Below are 18,423 nucleotides of genomic sequence, written 5' to 3'. Positions count from 1 at the left end.
GCATATGCAAATTCGGATTCGGCCGGGCAGAAGGATTCGGCCGAATCCGAATCCTGCAGAAAAAGGCCGAATCCCGAACCGAATCCCGAACCGAATCCTGGATTCGGTGCATCCCTAGTATAAAATGGAGTCTATGGGGCAAATTCACTAAGGCGCGAAGCGCCGAACGCTAGCGTTAATTCGCTAGCGTTTGGCATTTTCGCTACTGCGCAAATTCACTAACGAACGCTGGCGTAGTTTCGCTAGTGTTACTTCGCAACCTTACGCCAGGCGAATCTTCGCTAGCGACGAAACTACGCAAATTCACTAACTTGCGCAGTGTAGTGAACGCTACCTTTTACGCTAGACTTCCTTCGCCACCTCAAACCTGGCGAAGCGCAATAGAGTAGATAGGGATTGTTTAAAAAAAAGTCAAAATTTTTTCTAAGTCCCAAAAAACGCTGGCGTGTTTTCTACATGATGGCTGATAGGCTGAAAAAGATCGAAAATTTTTTGGGGCTCCCCTTCCTCCCCCCTACATTTCCTGACTCATGGCAATTTACCTAGACAGTGGGCACATGTGTAGGGCAAAATAAAAATTTTATTTGCAGATTTGAAGGTTTTCTAGGCATTTGTAGTGCAGATACGTATTCCTCCATTGAAATTTGAATTTCGCACCGTATGCAAATTAGCCTTCGCTAGCACAACTTCGCTTTATATAGCGAAACAACGCTAGCGCAACTCCGCAACCTTACGCTACCCCTGTGCGCAACTTCGGATTTTAGTGAATTTGCGAAGCGCTGGCGAAGTGCGGCGTAGTTGCGCCTGGCGCAACTTCGCATTTTAGTGAATTTGCCCCATATGGGAGACAGCCTTTCCGTAATTTAGGCCTCCCCCTATAGTCTAATCTGTTTGTATGACATCATGTTGTTCTAGTGTGACCCGAGCATATGCAGAATAGCTGATAATCAGCACTATGTATGGAAGCTGTTAGACGGCAGCCTTTTAATAGGGCTCGTGCTTGTAATCAGACTTTTTTTGTATGAGTATTTGCCTCCCACGAAACAAAGGGAGCATTTGGCTGCCGGCAACTTATCATAATCGGCAAATATTTCATATTGACTCCATTTCTCTCTGTAACAGGGAGTCGATAGAACGGGAGTCGCTGGCAGGCGCCTGGCTGTGCTCTCATTAATCTCTGCATCATTACATGCATCTGTTTCTGTTTATTTCGTAATACCCCTTTTCCCATCCTTTCCAGCAGGGATCTCTGTGTGTGTGTGTGCAAGGATCTCCCGCGCTCTAGAATCCCCAGTGGAATAGTGAGTCACATTGTTATTGTTTCTGACAACTTACCTGCTAGATCATGGAACCTGCTGTGCTTCTTTGCATGTGCGTTGATTTGTTTCCTCCTGCTGCAAACAACTCACTCCTGCTGTTGCCAGTTGGACATGGCATGACATGATTGTACTGCAGCAGGAACGGTTGTACTGCAACAGGCTGTTGCTGCTCCATGGGGCAGATTTACTAAAGGGCGAATTGACCATCGCTAGCAAAAATTCGGCAGAAATACCATCCGCAGGGACATCGCCAATTTACTGTAGAGGACAATACGCTATCGAAAGAGACCGTCGCTAGCATAGTTTCACGCCCTATCCCCAGGTCAGCTTTCGCTCAGGCAAATGATCGTTTCTCCGCAAATTCACTGAAGTGCGAATTTTACAGAACGTTATCTCTTTCGCCAGAGTTTCCTGCTTCACCTTAGGCCAAGCGAACTGATAGAACGAAGCTACATCCTCCTCAGTGACATCATATCCTGTAAGTTTTAAGAAACGCTGGTGTTTTTTCATATTTTAAAGGGGGATTGCCTTCAAAAGTCCTATGTATTAAAGATTTTTGTGATAACATTTTTTTCCCTGCCACTTGAGGGGCATTTGTTTTTGGGTGGGCTCATGTCTGGGGCATTAGACAGTCTCGTTTGTCTTTATTTTGCTTTTTTTGGACATTTGTAATAATAAGTGGCGACTTCAAGCATTTGCACCAACACCACTAATAAAGACGTATATATATCACCTATATGTACCCGCCCTAGTCAAACTGTAAGAGTACTAATGAAGTTTCGCTAAGCAGAAATGAACGTTAGTGAAAGATCGATAAGAAATGCTTGCGCTGACGAATTAATGCTAGTAAGACTTTGCCAGTGTTCGGCTACAGAGACACAGAGTCGCATTTTAGTGAATTAGCATAGTGGTAGCGAATTGTGGCGGATTGTTCTCTAGCGAAAATTCACCCTTTAGTGAATTTGCCCTCACGTATCCAATCAGCACTATTCATTCACTAGCAGATTCATTCATGGGCATGTCCTAGCCCAGTGATCCTCAACCAGTAGCCAACAATTTGCTCCCCAACCCCTTGGATGTTGCTCCCAGTGGCCTCAAAGCAGGTGCTTATTTTTGAATAAGTTTTGGTTGTATAAAAACCAGGTGCACTGCTAAACAGAGCCTCAATGTAGGTTGACAATCCACATAGGGGCTACTAAATGGCCAATCACAGCTCTTATTTGGCACCCCAAGAATATTTTTCATGCTAGTGTTGCTCCCCAACTCCTTTTACTTCTGAATGTTGCTCACGGGTTCCAAAGGTTGGGGATCCCTGTCCTAGCCCATACAATAGTGATAGTGTCCCTTATAAACCCCCGGAGTGAACACTGCAAAAATATCAATATAATAAGTCCAAGGATCCTGTTATATACAATATATTTAATTCTTTACAAAATTCATAGCCAGACGTGTGCCGTGGTCTCGTAGCAGAATATGCATAACCAACCCGCATACAGCATTTCCCCTATACATGTAGTGTCTCTGGTACCTGCTGCTACACACGTATATATTTGTATTATAAAAACTTAGCTTTCAAGACACTGTCAGCCCCCCAATCAGCATGATCATTGTCTGTCGCTCTCATAAAGTCCTTCTAATACTGGGTCCCCCCAATGCCTCAGCCGGCATGTGCTGCGGAAATTATCTTATCTACAGATATGCTTGTTCCCTAGTGCATGGGTTTGTTTCTTATTAATGGATAGTTGTGAGTTTCCCTTGTTACAAAGGTTTGTGGCCAAATACTATATGGAGTACAGTGTGGGTCTGGGCCTCCTACAGACCACCAAAGAACCTGACACTCTGTTCACCATTTACAGGAAAACTAAACTAAAACGAATATATCTAGAAATGCCATTTTTTATATATTGAACCAACGGTTCAGCATCTTTATAGAAGTAATGATCCAGGCCTTTAAAGTTCTCACAGAAGTTTCCCATCTTGGATTTTGTTAAGAGTGTCTGCGACTCGCACATGCTCAGTGTGCCTTGAGCTGCTGATGAGAAGCAGAAAACTAGGTCGTTTTGCTGATGCAACATGATTATTAAATTCTGATGCAAGTTGGTCCATTTATCAATGGTCGAATTTCGAATTCACGTGAAATTTTTTTAATGCGAATATACTCACAATTCAACTGGGAGGTTATTTAAGATTGATGTTCGATCGAATGATTCTGACCCGAAAATTTGAATCATAGATCAAACAAAAAACTCAGCTCTGCCATTGACTTGTACATGAACTCTGCAGGTTTTATGTGGCGAATATTCAAATTAGGACTGTTTCCATGGTCAAGCTGTCATAAATCTCACATTCGAATTTACATTAAAATAGGGGGATTAAAATTTGAATGTGTGAATTTCGAAACTCAAAAATTTGAATTTACTATTTGACCCTTGATAAATCTGTCCTTAAAGGGCATGTAAAGGCAAAAAAATAAAATCCCATTTATACTTTCTTTAATGAAAAAAAACCTATCTCTAATATACTTTAATTAAAAAATGTCTACCGTTTTTATAAGAAACTTGACTGTATGCAGTTAAATTCTCCCTTCATTTACTGCTGTCAGATTGTCTGACTGTTGTCAGACAATCCCTTACTGCTCTGCAGGGAAACAATCATACTTGTGAACATCAGGGGGAGCCCCCGCCTTACTTCCCAGCCATGCAGAACTCAAGCAGCTTTGTTTGTTTCCCTGTAGAGCAGTCAGCGACTGTGTAGAGATTTGTATTGGATTTTATTTTTGCCTTAACATACCCTTTACTGTTTCCAACTCCAGCTGCAGGGACAAAGATCATGGAGCCAGATTTAAACAGATAAACTGGGATTCTATTTGGAGGATTATTTTGCTGCAGCCGCTGGTTCTGCAGAGTTGGAGAAAGTTTGTATTAAACAATACAAAAACTATAAATTCCACATTAGATTACATGACAACACAGGACCCAGTGCAGTCTGTATATTCTGATTATTAATCAATCTTGCTGTATCGGCTTCTGGCAGATATTATTTGACTTGTGCTGGTTTGATCATTTATGATGATCCCTAAGCAGCCCAGACCACACTGAGCATGTGCACAGTCTTGGTCTTGCAAAGATATTTAACAAAGTTACAAAATGGTGACCCCCTGTGGCCAAGCATAAATCAGTTGTTTGACTAGGCTTATGGTGCAGTAAGTTCATGTTTATGTTAAGTATACAAAATACAGCATTTCTAGCTTTTTCTATTTTAGACTTTACTTCCCCTTTAAGTTAAGCTCAGTTTTCCTTTAATTTAAAATGTGCAAAGTGATATCTGTAGTATAGAAATAAGGGTGCTGATGGGATTGGTCATCCAGTGGGGGATACCCAGGTCCAACCCTGAGGCAGTAAGAGGACAGTAGCATAACAATATATAAAGGTTTTACATATTAAAATAAATTACAGGTCCTTTATCTGGTGCTGTAACCTTACTTGTCCTGCAACACTGAAACATGGAGAAACTTTATATAATTCCCAGTGTTCGCTGGAAAAATGACTGGGAGGGGGGTGGGTCATTCTGCTATGGATCAGCTGCTGGTGTGCAAGGAAGAGCTCCCCAGCCAATGGGAGGGTGGCACCATAGCACGGAATATACACGTATGGTCCGACCTGTAAGACGGAGTGTTCCATGTAGAATACATGGCTTTGTAAAACATCAAGGACGACTTCTCCCATGTGGCCTAAGAGTAATGGCTCATACCGTTTTACTAGGAGGTCTGCCTGCAACGTCAGACGCCCTCGAGGGCGAAAATGATTTTTGGCCTAAATAGTTCCTGCTCGTACATTTGATTGAAAGTTATTTACAGAATCCTCAACTGAGAAACCAAAGCCTTGTATCTTTTCTCTGCAATTTGGTATGTCCGGACCCCGATGGGATCATAGAGCTGCACCTCAACAAACGGCTCAGTTTTATCTTAAAATATGTGCTGCAATTAACAGAGCAGAGCACAGGACTGAGTGGGGGTTCAGAATGGGTGCCCGGCTTGGGGTCAAGTCTACAAGATGGCTGTGCTTGGAAGAGACGGTGGACTCCCCAGCACATTGGATAAGAGGAGGCTGGTAGGATGTTGGCCTCTTGTTGGGTGAATCTGGACTTGACCCGTCTGTAGGCCGCTCGCCCAAATAAAGCAGATGTCGTCCGCTTCCGTCCTGTTCCACTTTGAATAATTCGTATTCCGTATGAGGAAGGTGGATACCCAGAGCCTCGCAGCCCCCCGTCTCTGTAATATCCTGTTCCTCCCCTACGACCCAATTTCCAACCACCCCACAGCTCCCTGGCCTGGATGCATTGAGCATCTGAACTGTGGCATGACTCAACGATGTGACCCGAGCCCGGTTCACTTGAAAGACCAGTTCCGTCCCACCTTTTACGGGCTGCGAGTGGAACCCTTTGGTGTAGTGGCCTGAAGCGTAGAGGGTGAACGTGGGCTGCTTGCAGAGAGGGTCTGCGTAGTGGTAGTAAAAGCCTTCCCATGTGCGGTTGTCTCCATGGAACGTCAAGTATCGTGTGAGGAAGAGCACGGCCGGACGCACCTCACATTGGCCGCTCACCCACTTCCCAATGAGATGTGCCGGAGGATGAGGGGTGTGTGGAAGGGTGGGAGGCCGGTGCTCATCTGCCCTGTATATTTCCATGCAGGCTGGACAAGGGTGCACGTGGTGCTGGGGAAAAAAAATATAAAAATTAGCTACAGATACAAAGCAGAGTGACAATGTGGCAAAGCAACTCCAGGCACAATCGCTTTCATCGTAAGGACCACCAAGACCTACCCATGCAGCATCGCTGTAAATGATGCTCAATAAATCTTTTTCATTAACATTTCTACCAAATATCGACTTTAACAGGAGAGAAGTCCTTTAATAAGAGGATGGACACTGTTACCAAATACATTTACCACTAGAGGGCAGTACATACCAACTGTCACTCTCTGTATTGTTAAATGCACCCACCATGATCCTCTCCGAGCCCAAAAAGGAATGTTTTCCATCCTGATATTATAAGGTGACAAGTTCAGGTACCTTTATCCCCTCTTCCTTTGCATCAACTAAATGTCATGTAAGATTTACACCGGCAAAAGTCTGAACTTGATCAAAGTGTGACTACAAATCAGAAGGAAAGATCAGCTGACAGGGCTCCGATCTACTGAGGCCAGGGTTCAAGTTAGACGGGCTCCCATACAAGGGCCGATAAAAGCTGCTGACAGACCAAGTCAGCATCTTATTGGCCGGTGTATGGGGCCATCTGACGGGCTTTCCTGATCGAAATCTGTCCAAAAGTCGGCCAGATCACGATCAGGCAGGTTAAAAAATCCCGTCAGATCGCGGTCGCATCTGTGTGTTTATCAGATCAGCCTGATATCACCCACTTCAATGTTGGCATATCGGGGAGAGAGCCTCTTGTTTGGCAACATTACTAAACGAGCGGATCACTACGTCTATTGCCACTTTAAAAGGCAAAATTACCAGCAAGATTACCCTGCACTCACAATAAGCAATACCTTATACTGTTATATATTGCTGGGGCCACTGTTATATATTATTAAGGCCATTAGGTTATGAAATAGTGAACTATAATAATAGGGCTACTGTTATGTTCTGCTGAGGCCACTAAATCATGAAATAATGGGGTCACTGTCATTAACAACCAGGGCTACTGTAACATATTACTGGAGCTATTAGGTATAACATGCTGGGCACACTGTGTCCTGAAATGATTGGTTACTATGACAATGCTGGGGTCACATTACTGAACTTTTATGAAAAGTTAGGAAATTGTGCATTTCACTTAAAAAGCTGTTGGTTTTTGAAGAAAGAGTAGCTAAAACAGCAAGTGTATGCCATTGCTCCACCCCTTTTGAGCACATCAACCAATGAGGGGAACTAAGTCTCAACTGCTGAAGGGGACATTGAGCTCTACTGTCCAATGGAAATATGGTAGCTCACACCCATATCTATCTATAGAAATACAGGTATGGGATTAGTTATCCAGAAGCCTGTTATCCAAAAAGCTCTGAATTACAGGAAGACCATCTCCCATATCGCAATTTTTTAAAAATAATTTCCTATTTTTCTGTTGTAATAAAATAGTCCCTTCTACTCGATCCCAACTTAGATACAATTCATCCTTATTGGAGGCAAAAACAGCCTATTGGGTTTATTTAATATTTACATTATTTGTAAGTAAATTGAAGGTATGAAGATCCAAATTATGGAAAGATCCCTTATCTGGAAAATCCCAGGTCCTGTGAATTCTGCATAACAGATCCTATACTATATATATATATATATATATATATATATATATATATATATATATATATATATATATATATATATATATATATAAGAAGGTAAAGCTCCCAATCGTTGCAGTCTTATTCAGAGATATTACAATTACTGTAAATCACTGGTACCAGTAGGCCAATGGAGATATGATGCCAATTATGGAAATATATCCGTTTATTTGGGGGTTTTGCCACTTAAATTGCAGTAAAATGTAAATTGAGGTTCTGCTGTAAATACCAGAACTCACCAGAGCACTCTGCAGGGGCTGCTGGTAGCCAGTGGGCCGGTAATGGATCCTCTCGGACTTTTCAGTATGGATGTCCCCCAAGAAAAGCTTCTCCACTAGCACCCCCATGTGCTGAGCGTTGTACTGTTTCTCCAGCCTCAGCAGACTCAGTTCATGCATATTAAATCCAATGGCAGAGGTGCAGTCCCGGCCCAACTTGGCACTCAGAAGCTCATACACTCTGCCCGGCGCCCAGGTACGACCCGTCGACACAAATCCAGCACAGGTCCTGTTCATCTGGGCTCGTACAGCGCTCATCATCTCTTGGCTGTGAAACACAACCCCCACCTTGTGTAGCTGGTAATCGGCCTCCATAGCCCCCCGTGTTATCCAGGAAGCCTGACGCAGCCGCACTTTCCCCTTGATCACTAGTGAATAGGAGGGTTCCCGACAGTGAGGGTCCCGGTAATAGAACTGCAGAGCTTTGAACAAACGCTCAGGGTAAAACGTGTAAGATCTGATGAGAAACTCGGGTCCTGGGCGCACCTCACATCTACATGAGATAAATGGGAAAATATGATCAGTATATAATTTATACCATGTTTGGTAGTGTGTATTATATGTACCCCCAATATCCTATATCCACTAATGTAACTGTATAATATATAGGCACAGATATACCCCCATCTTTCCTCCAACCACTGTCATAGTGTAACCCCCATATCATATATGCACATAATGTAACTGTATAATATATAGACACAGATATACCCCCATCTTTCCCCAACCACTGTCACAGTGTAACCCCCATATCATATATGCACATAATGTAACTGTATAATATATAGGCACAGATATACCCCCATCTTTCCTCCAACCACTGTCATAGTGTAACCCCCATATCATATATGCACATAATGTAACTGTATAATATATAGACACAGATATACCCCCATCTTTCCTCCCACCACTGTCACAGAGTAACCCCCATATCATATATGCACATAATGTAACTGTATAATATATAGGCACAGATATACCCCATCTTTCCTCCAACCACTGTCACAGTGTAACCCCCATATCATATATGCACATAATGTAACTGTATAATATATAGGCACAGATATACCCCCATCTTTCCCCCAACCACTGTCACAGTGTAACCCCCATATCATATATGCACATAATGTAACTGTATAATATATAGGCACAGATATACCCCCATCTTTCCTCCAACCACTGTCACAGTGTAACCCCCATATCATATATGCACATAATGTAACTGTATAATATATAGGCACAGATATACCCCCATCTTTCCTCCAACCACTGTCACAGTGTAACCCCCATATCATATATGCACATAATGTAACTGTATAATATATAGACACAGATATACCCCATCTTTCCTCCAACCACTGTCACAGTGTAACCCCCATATCATATATGCACATAATGTAACTGTATAATATATAGGCACAGATATAAGCCTACATTGGTGTGAATGGATTAGTGTGCAAGTTTGCCCTTGGGAATGGTGATAGGTAGGTAGGTAGCACTGACATTTTGTTACCATTAGCTGCAATACCTCATACTGACCAATAGGTCACAACTGAGTAAAAGAAGGTTTCCCATAATCAGAATCCAGATGGTTTGTCTTTCCCCTGCTTGAGGGCAGAGCTTAGCACACAACCAGGAAAGAGAAGGGGATGTTGGTATACAACAAAGGTGAGCACTGCAGGTACATGGCTATAGAATCCACTATTTTGGATTGAGCTGAATACCGAACGAAATCACACCCCACACCCCTTCACAAAAGATTCAGCCGAATACCCCCGAATCACACCCCTAATTTGCATATGCAAGTTCAGATTCGGTTTAGCCGGGCAGAAGGATTCGGCCGAATCCTGCTGAAAAAGGCTGAATCCCGAACAGAAACCTGGATTCGGTGCATCCCTACATAGGATTAGTCACTCACAAGGAGAGAACCTTGAAGCACTTTAAGGCATTGCCCCCCCCCCAAATGAATTTCTTACCCCGTAGAGATCCAGTGTCCTTCAATATTGGGTGGCAGCAGAGCTGTAATTCGGGCCCCATCCTGCAGGTGGCGTAGCTGGTATTGGCACTGGGGTTCCCAAGTCAATCTGTCTGCTCCATAATGTTGGTGGGAGGGTGGGGGCACTTCCCTGATCCTATTCCCAGAGGCCAGAGCTGCAAAAAAAAGGCATAATTTGTGTTTCACATAAGTACAATAGGCACAGGGCTGTACCCCAAAAACAGCAATGGATAACAGTGGCGCTGCCATATGGAATTACACAGGTCTGATTGGTTGTACTGTATATATCAAAGGAGACATATAGGATACATTTAAAAACCCTAATTTTGTAGGCACTTATAAGTGATATATGGTGTTGCTTTTACATGGTGCTAAAAATTGATATTGTCTTTAAAAACAGTCCCTTTTATTAGAGCTCCCTATAGATGTTCTCTGGTCCCTGTCTGTGTTTCAAATGAGGGGTGGGTGTGTCCTAACGATCCCTGCATGAAGAACAGTAGGAGAGGGACAGCCAATCACAGTCCTGCAGTCACACAAGCACAGACAGGCTGCAGTTCCCTTTCAGGTCCTGCTAGCTGCTGATTGGTTCCTGTCCTACAGTGCAGTGAACGGAGAGCCGCAGAATTCAGGGAATGGCAAGTGGAAGAGAAGGGAGGGATTATTAGGGTTTATGCAGAAATATTCAATAAAGCAGCCGGATTCTTTTTTTAAGCACAATTCTTCTATATCTAATGTATAATGCACTGGTACATTCTTATGTTTTACATAATATGTCTCCTTTAATAACTAGTAAAGCAAGAGCTTACACATGCCCTAGATGTACTGACCCAGACAATGAGAGACAAATGGAGCCAGTAATGTGTTCATTGTGTGCTCCACGATGGGATTAACCAAATAGGGAGCAGAGTGGCCCCACAGGGCCCATTCTCCAGTTAAGCCCCTGCAGTTTTATCTCAAACTCTTCCCATCACTTCATTCTTTTTCCAGTAGCCCCAGGGGCAATTGAAACTTGCTATTTCTTTGCTTGGCTGAGTTCCCCCAGGTGGGGGCAGATCCGGTGTATTTCTGTCCATTCTGGGGGAGTAGAGTTGGGGTCTCCCACTCGTTGCTGTCAGTGTCGGTACCCACAGACCTGCTGTCACTTACCTCATTGTTTTAATAAGTACAGATGTTAGTAATTATGGGAGGGGGGGCGGCCGTGTCCTGGAAGACCCCCGATCATAATCCGCTCAGACTCAACAGGGAGGGAAACTGGCAAATCCTCCTGAACTGAGGGATGAACCCCAATGTATTCTGGGTAATTGCAATGTACAGCAAGGGGCCAAGTGATTAACCTCTGCAGTGCCACCTGGTAAATGAACCTGAGCAGTAAAGTACTGGCCATGCTCTGCAGATAGGGGTCGATGCATTGAACAGAGGGGCAGTGTCATCCTGTTTAATGAGATACAGATACTGAAATACTGACCAATCAGGATATTAGCACAGTCTAACTGGCAACATGCTAACACTTGGGTGGGACTCCAACACTCTGATGGATGTTTACAGAGGGGAGGGGCAAGGAGTCTGTGACTCAAGCAGTGGGTGTAGCTAGAATAATATAATAGAAGTTTATGGGGCGGAGCATAGAGTCTGTGACTCAAGCAGTGGGTGGGACTAGAATAATATGATAAACGATTAAGGGGTGGGGCATGGAGTCTGTGACTCGAGCAGTAGGTGGGCTCAGCACACCACTGATGGCAGTTACTATGATAGTTGGGTTCTGCAGCACATGAAAGATCCGGGATTTCCCGTTTATGAACTACAAATGGAGGCAATTGAAACACTGCATTCTGACTTCTCTGAGGGCCCCTTCTCAGCCTGAAAGTATTTCTATCCTTCTTTTGGGTTTGTTGCTCTATAAAGCATCACCTTCAGGAGTATCATTAGTGTCTTAACAATTGGGGGGGAGGCAGATCACACAGTATGGGGGAGGGAGTTGGAGGAGAGAGGAACCAGTAAGGACCCCTCCCCACTGGGGACTATATTATACTTATAATGTTACCTATATGGGTCACATGGTATAATGGAATCAGTGAAGGTGAAAGGTGAAAAGAGTCACACATGACAAGTGGCTGGCAAGCTTAGACACTATGGGGTAAATTTATCAAAGAGTGAAGTTCCGCCACTAGAGTGAAATTCCGCAGCTCTCAATTAATTTCTATGGGATATTGAAAGGCGTATTTATCAATGGGTGAAAGTGAAAGTTCACCCTTTGATAAATACGCCTATAAAAATCCCATAGAAATGAATGGAGAGTGCCGGAATTTCACTCTAGTGGCGGAACTTCACTATTAACTTCACTCTTTGATAAATATACCCCTAAGACGCTAAGGCTGGCATGTGGGAACAAGACACTGGGGTGGGTGACAGAGCCAAAGGGCACAGGTTATGAATTTAGTGAGGAAAACCAATTGTCACGTTTCTAAGTTCTCAGCAGCAGCTCATTATGGGGTTCCCGGCCCCATTATACTCCCCACAAACATGCCAACCAAAATCTGCTCCTGAGTACTGAGAAGCCAAAAGAAAAAACACCCTCTCCCCCATTAAACAGCCACTCCCCCCATTAAGCACCCACTCCCCCATTAAGCATCCTCTCCCCATTAAGCATCCTTTCCCCATTAAGCACCCACTCCCCCATTAAGCACCCTCTCCCCCATTGAGCACCCACTCCCCCATTAAGCACCAACTTCCCCCATTAAGCACTCTCTCCCCCATTGAACACCCACTCCCCCATTAAGCACCCACTCCCCCATTGAGCACCCACTCCCCCATTAAGCACCAACTTCCCCCATTAAGCACTCTCTCCCCCATTGAACACCCTCTCCCCCATTAAGTACCCACTCCCCCATTCAACTCCTATTCCCCTATTCAGTAATTCCAGTGCTGGGCAGACACTTTTCATTTTTTAGAGAATAAGACAGTTTACAGAGGGGCTGCTATAAGGTCCCATAGAAAATCACTATTTGGTGCGCAGGCGGGGGCTGTTTGGGCCTCTATGTACCTGAAATGCCAGGGCCTATTTTGACTCTCAGTCCAGACCTGTCTCCCAGGCAATATTTTAGTTTCAGCAGCACTGAGACACTTGCCCTACGATAATAAAACATATTTCTTATACAAATCCCATATTTCTTATACAAATCCCTATATTATGCAAAATATTTTTTTTTTGTATTTAGACCCTTGTATCTTTGTGGAATTACACAAACATGTAGGGAGATTTAGAAAGCCCAGGTTATCCCTAAAAAAAATGATGTATAATTTTCCTAATTAAAATAAACCTAAACCTTTCCCCCAAAAATGTCAATTTGATGGCTGACTGACAGGTGTAGTAAGAGTTAAGACAAATTCAGAAAAAAATGTTGTGTAAAAGACAAAATCTGAAAAGTGTCTGTTTAAAAAAGACAAATTCACAAAAGTGGAGATAGAGGTTTGTGAATTTGGTGGGAAACCTGACACTTTTATCTCCACTTTTATTTCATCTCAATATTTGTGAATTCCCCCCTATGAGTCTGATCTTACTGACAGCAGAACCATGGGCAGAACCTTTAGCCTAAGCAGTTGGTGAGTAAAGTGTTAATATTATCTTCCCGTAAACATTAACCAGTCGCTGTACCTTTCTCTGCAGTTGGCGCTGCCCTGGGCACAGATAGGGAGACTCTATTGGTCAGACTCCACGGGTGAACCTTGCGCTGTTCGTGGCAGTTTCTTATCGGGAGACGAGATACAAGTAACACCGGCGTCACTGATTCTATATATATATATATATATATATATATATCTCTCTATATCACAGTCCAAACTGCATCACATGAACTACTCTTACACAGCTGCTTTGCTACACTTAATAGGCCAATTCTTGGTAAATACCTGCATGTGTATATATGCTGTCCCCCCCCCCCAGTTGGTACTGATATATAAGCCAGTACCCCAATACCCCTGTAAGTATTATAAGGTGATGAAACATCTCTCACTCACACAGGGGCACGAGGGGACACACCTACACGTGAAAGCTACTCAAGCATATTTCATATAGCGGTGCCAGATTTCATCCATCATTTCCCATGATACCCTGCACTCTGTATATGCAGCACTGCTAGTAATAGTTCCACCATTCCATCCCACCCCAGCATGGCACTGACATAGCCCAAACCCTTCATTCACTTACATCAACAGCACCTGGTTCATCGGTGCCTGAACCAGCAATGCATCTCTCTTGTCTTATATCCATGTAATGTACTTCAGGGGATTCTGTATCCCATATATAGTGCAACAGCCTAACATAACCAATACCATACCCCCTACTGTAAATGATAAGGATATTAGAAGGCACTGAGGGGTTCTGTGACCATATAAAGGCACAAGACTGCAGGCTGAGTTATACAGGGAACTCTGAGTATCACTCATGTATTATAAGGGATAAAGTACCCCCTACTGTAAATAATAAGGATATTAGAAGTCACTGATGGGTTCTTTGACCATTTAAAGGCACAAGGCTTCAGGCTGAGTTATACAGGGAACTCTGTGTATCACTCATGTATTATAAGGGTTAATGTACCCCCTACTGTAAATGATAAGGATATTAGAAGTCACTGAGGGGTTGTTCTGTGACCATATAAAGGCACAAGGCTGCAGGCTGAGTTATACAGGGAACTCTGAGTGTCACTCATGTATTATAAGTGATAATGTACCCCCTACTGTAAATGATAAGGATATTAGAAGTCACTGTCGGGTTCTGTGACCATATAAAGGCACAAGACTGCAGGCTGAGTTATACAGGGAACTCTGAGTATCACTCATGTATTATAAGGGATAAAGTACCCCCTACTGTAAATAATAAGGATATTAGAAGTCACTGATGGGTTCTTTGACCATTTAAAGGCACAAGGCTGCAGGCTGAGTTATACAGGGAACTCTGTGTATCACTCATGTATTATAAGGGATAATGTACCCCCTACTGTAAATGATAAGGATATTAGAAGTCACTAATGGGTTGTTCTGTGACCATATAAAGGCACAAGGCTGCAGGCTGAGTTATACAGGGAACTCTGAGTGTCACTCATGTATTATAAGTGATAATGTACCCCCTACTGTAAATGATAAGGATATTAGAAGTCACTGAGGGGTTGTTCTGTGACCATATAAAGGCACAAGGCTGCAGGCTGAGTTATACAGGGAACTCTGAGTATAACTCATGTATTATAAGGGATAAAGTACCCCCTACTGTAAATAATAAGGATATTAGAAGTCACTGATGGGTTCTTTGACCATTTAAAGGCACAAGGCTTCAGGCTGAGTTATACAGGGAACTCTGTGTATCACTCATGTATTATAAGGGTTAATGTACCCCCTACTGTAAATGATAAGGATATTAGAAGTCACTGAGGGGTTGTTCTGTGACCATATAAAGGCACAAGGCTGCAGGCTGAGTTATACAGGGAACTCTGAGTATCACTCATGTATTATAAGGGATAATGTACCCCCTACTGTAAATGATAAGGATATTAGAAGTCACTGTCGGGTTCTGTGACCATATAAAGGCACAAGACTGCAGGCTGAGTTATACAGGGAACTCTGAGTATCACTCATGTATTATAAGGGATAAAGTACCCCCTACTGTAAATAATAAGGATATTAGAAGTCACTGATGGGTTCTTTGACCATTTAAAGGCACAAGGCTGCAGGCTGAGTTATACAGGGAACTCTGTGTATCACTCATGTATTATAAGGGATAATGTACCCCCTACTGTAAATGATAAGGATATTAGAAGTCACTGATGGGTTGTTCTGTGACCATATAAAGGCACAAGGCTGCAGGCTGAGTTATACAGGGAACTCTGAGTGTCACTCATGTATTATAAGTGATAATGTACCCCCTACTGTAAATGATAAGGATATTAGAAGTCACTGAGGGGTTGTTCTGTGACCATATAAAGGCACAAGGCTGCAGGCTGAGTTATACAGGGAACTCTGAGTATCACTCATGTATTATAAGGGATAATGTACCCCCTACTGTAAATGATAAGGATATTAGAAGTCACTGAGGGGTTGTTCTGTGACCATATAAAGGCACCAAGGCTGCAGGCTGAGTTATACAGGGAACTCTGAGTATCACTCATGTATTATAAGGGATAATGTACCCCCTACTGTAAATGATAAGGATATTAGAAGTCACTGAGGGGTTGTTCTGTGACCATATAAAGGCACAAGGCTGCAGGCTGAGTTATACAGGGAACTCTGAGTATCACTCATGTATTATAAGGGATAATGTACCCCCTACTGTAAATGATAAGGATATTAGAAGTCACAGAGGAGCCTGCAGTTTATACAGACCTACTAGCTATAAATGTTTGGCCTTGAAAAATGATGCCAGCAAAGTCTGTTGTGGCCTTGAAATCAAGGCTCACCCCCAGCTCATCTACCTGCTGACTGGCAGTATCCCACTTGCTGTCCAGTAAAAATCAGCAGTGCAATGAGTGGGGTTACAGTAGGTTATATTTCCCCTAAGGTTAGGGAATTAATATAAACAAAATACATACTGGTGTGTGGGGAAGTTAACCTAATAAAATGTCAATTTCAGATGAAGGAGAACTGCACCCCAATTGAAGGGAAACTCCACCCCAAAACTGATTTTTGCACAATCAAAAAAGCAGAATTGTCACTGGTATAAATGTTATGTTGGTGTTGAAAGCAGTGTTGGACTGGCTATTTATATTCTATGCGCAGCTGGTTCTGACTCCTGATACAATGTAGCAGATTAACAGGTAGAATAAAATGATTTTATATAGTTTCAAGAGTCAGTTCAGAAAGAGTCAGAGAGATACAGTTTCTATTCTATTTTTAAGAAGAAGTGAGTGTTTGGTTGCCTGGAAGGTAGAAGGGGGGGATGCTGGGGGTTCACACACATGGGCGCTTGGTATTCGTGTCTCTCCTATGGGTACTGACCCCTCCCCAATTAACCCTTGCTTTGTCAAAGAGAATACACAGTGAATGCTTATACAGAGCCCCAAGACTGAAAGCAAGGAAATTACAGTAGCTACTATGGTTGCTTGTGTCAGTGACCCTAGCAACCACATAAGTGACCTGAGCAAGCACTCAAATCTACTGGGGTAATTCAATGCTCACATGTAGAACCTCCCTTGACGCAAGCCTGAACTTGCCCAAAAACACTGAAAGGCACTAGTTGGGCAGCACAGATATCTTCCAGGTATCCGGCAGTCAGCAAGAAAAACTGTCAATCACAGTGAGCAACATGCTGTCACATGACATCGGTGAGAGGATGGAGGCTAGTGAGCAACAGATTGGGCACGTGTATTTATCAAGCAGCTGGGCAGCTCCTTCGGAGAAACAAAGGCTGAACCTGATTGTTTTTTTCCAACCTTCTCTACTTTGTACCAAATTAAATTTCCCCAGGTTCCCCCCTATGAGGAGTCAGTGTCTCCTGTATCCGATCAATGAAAGACAAAGTGACTTGGATCCTAATTGGACTGAGCCCAAATTCCCAGTGATTCTGCGGTTGCTGCCAGTGTTTTCCCCCAGGAGCAGAGTAAATGGAGAAGCCCAATGAGATAAATGCTGGGCACCTACCTAAGAAGAATGTCAGGAAAGTGAAGGATCCAGCCATGAGTCCAGTGAATGGTTGGGAGGAAGAGGAGGAGGAGGAGCAGAGCTGTGATATCCAGAAAGTTTGGGGGTCTCTGTGCTTTCGGCAGCCCCAGATGAGCAGCAGGTACCCGGGGCCCCAGGACTGTTGGTGCAGATGTGAGAGAGGAGCAGCCACTGAGTCTCATGTAATTCAGACTGTTCTGCTATAGCCCAGAGCTGGGAGAGGAGGAGACTCACTGCCCCCGATGCACCTCCACTTATCCCTCTGCTCATTCATAGTGTCGCACACTCAACCCCTCCCCTTGCACACTCCCAGCTACACACTCACACACATACACTTACACACTCACTGATACACACACACATACACTTACACACTCACTGATACACACACACATACACTTACACACTCACTGATACACATACACTTACTGTTAAACACACATACACTTACACACTCACTGATACACACACACATACTGTACACTTACACACTCACTGATACACACACTTACACACTTACTGATACACACACTGAAACACACATACACTTACACACTCACTGATACACACACATACACTTACACACTCACTGATACACACACATACACACTCACTGATACACACACATACACTTACACACTCACTGATACACACACATACACCTACAAACTCACTGATACACATACACTTACTGATACACACACATACACTTACACACTTACTGATACACACACATACACTTACACACTCACTGATACACACACATACACTTACACAATTACTGATACACACACATACACTTACACACTCACTGATACACACACATACACTTACACACTCACT

At 43.3% G+C, this 18,423-nt stretch overlaps 1 protein-coding gene across 1 annotated transcript; it reads right to left on the bottom strand.

Moving 5' to 3' along the window:
• Positions 1-4,413: 4,413 nt before the first annotated feature.
• LOC108706064 (protein APCDD1-like) lies at positions 4,414-17,909 on the bottom strand. Its single transcript, XM_041577023.1, has 4 exons — positions 17,560-17,909; positions 9,917-10,091; positions 7,902-8,433; positions 4,414-6,031 (listed from the first exon to the last, which is right to left on the bottom strand). Exons 1-4 carry the CDS (start codon positions 17,594-17,596, stop codon positions 5,279-5,281), a joined length of 1,497 nt encoding a protein of 498 aa, XP_041432957.1. The 5' UTR covers positions 17,597-17,909; the 3' UTR covers positions 4,414-5,278.
• Positions 17,910-18,423: the final 514 nt, after the last annotated feature.

Source organism: Xenopus laevis, chromosome 9_10L (genome assembly GCF_017654675.1).
Source record: "Xenopus laevis strain J_2021 chromosome 9_10L, Xenopus_laevis_v10.1, whole genome shotgun sequence".
Taxonomy (NCBI): domain Eukaryota; kingdom Metazoa; phylum Chordata; class Amphibia; order Anura; family Pipidae; genus Xenopus; species Xenopus laevis.
This window is presented reverse-complemented; position numbering and strand designations above follow the sequence as displayed.

What these genes read in the sequence shown, in the direction of transcription:
- LOC108706064 (XM_041577023.1), bottom strand. Translation starts at nt 17,596, where the DNA reads ATGGCTGGATCCTTCACTTTCCTGACATTCTTCTTAG. An exon ending in TTTCCTGACATTCTTCTTAG is followed by an intron (nt 10,092 to 17,559) that starts GTAGGTGCCCAG and finishes TTTTTTTTGCAG; the next exon opens with CTCTGGCCTCTGGGAATAGG. An exon ending in AGCCCCTGCAGAGTGCTCTG is followed by an intron (nt 6,032 to 7,901) that starts GTGAGTTCTGGT and finishes TTTTTTCCCCAG; the next exon opens with CACCACGTGCACCCTTGTCC.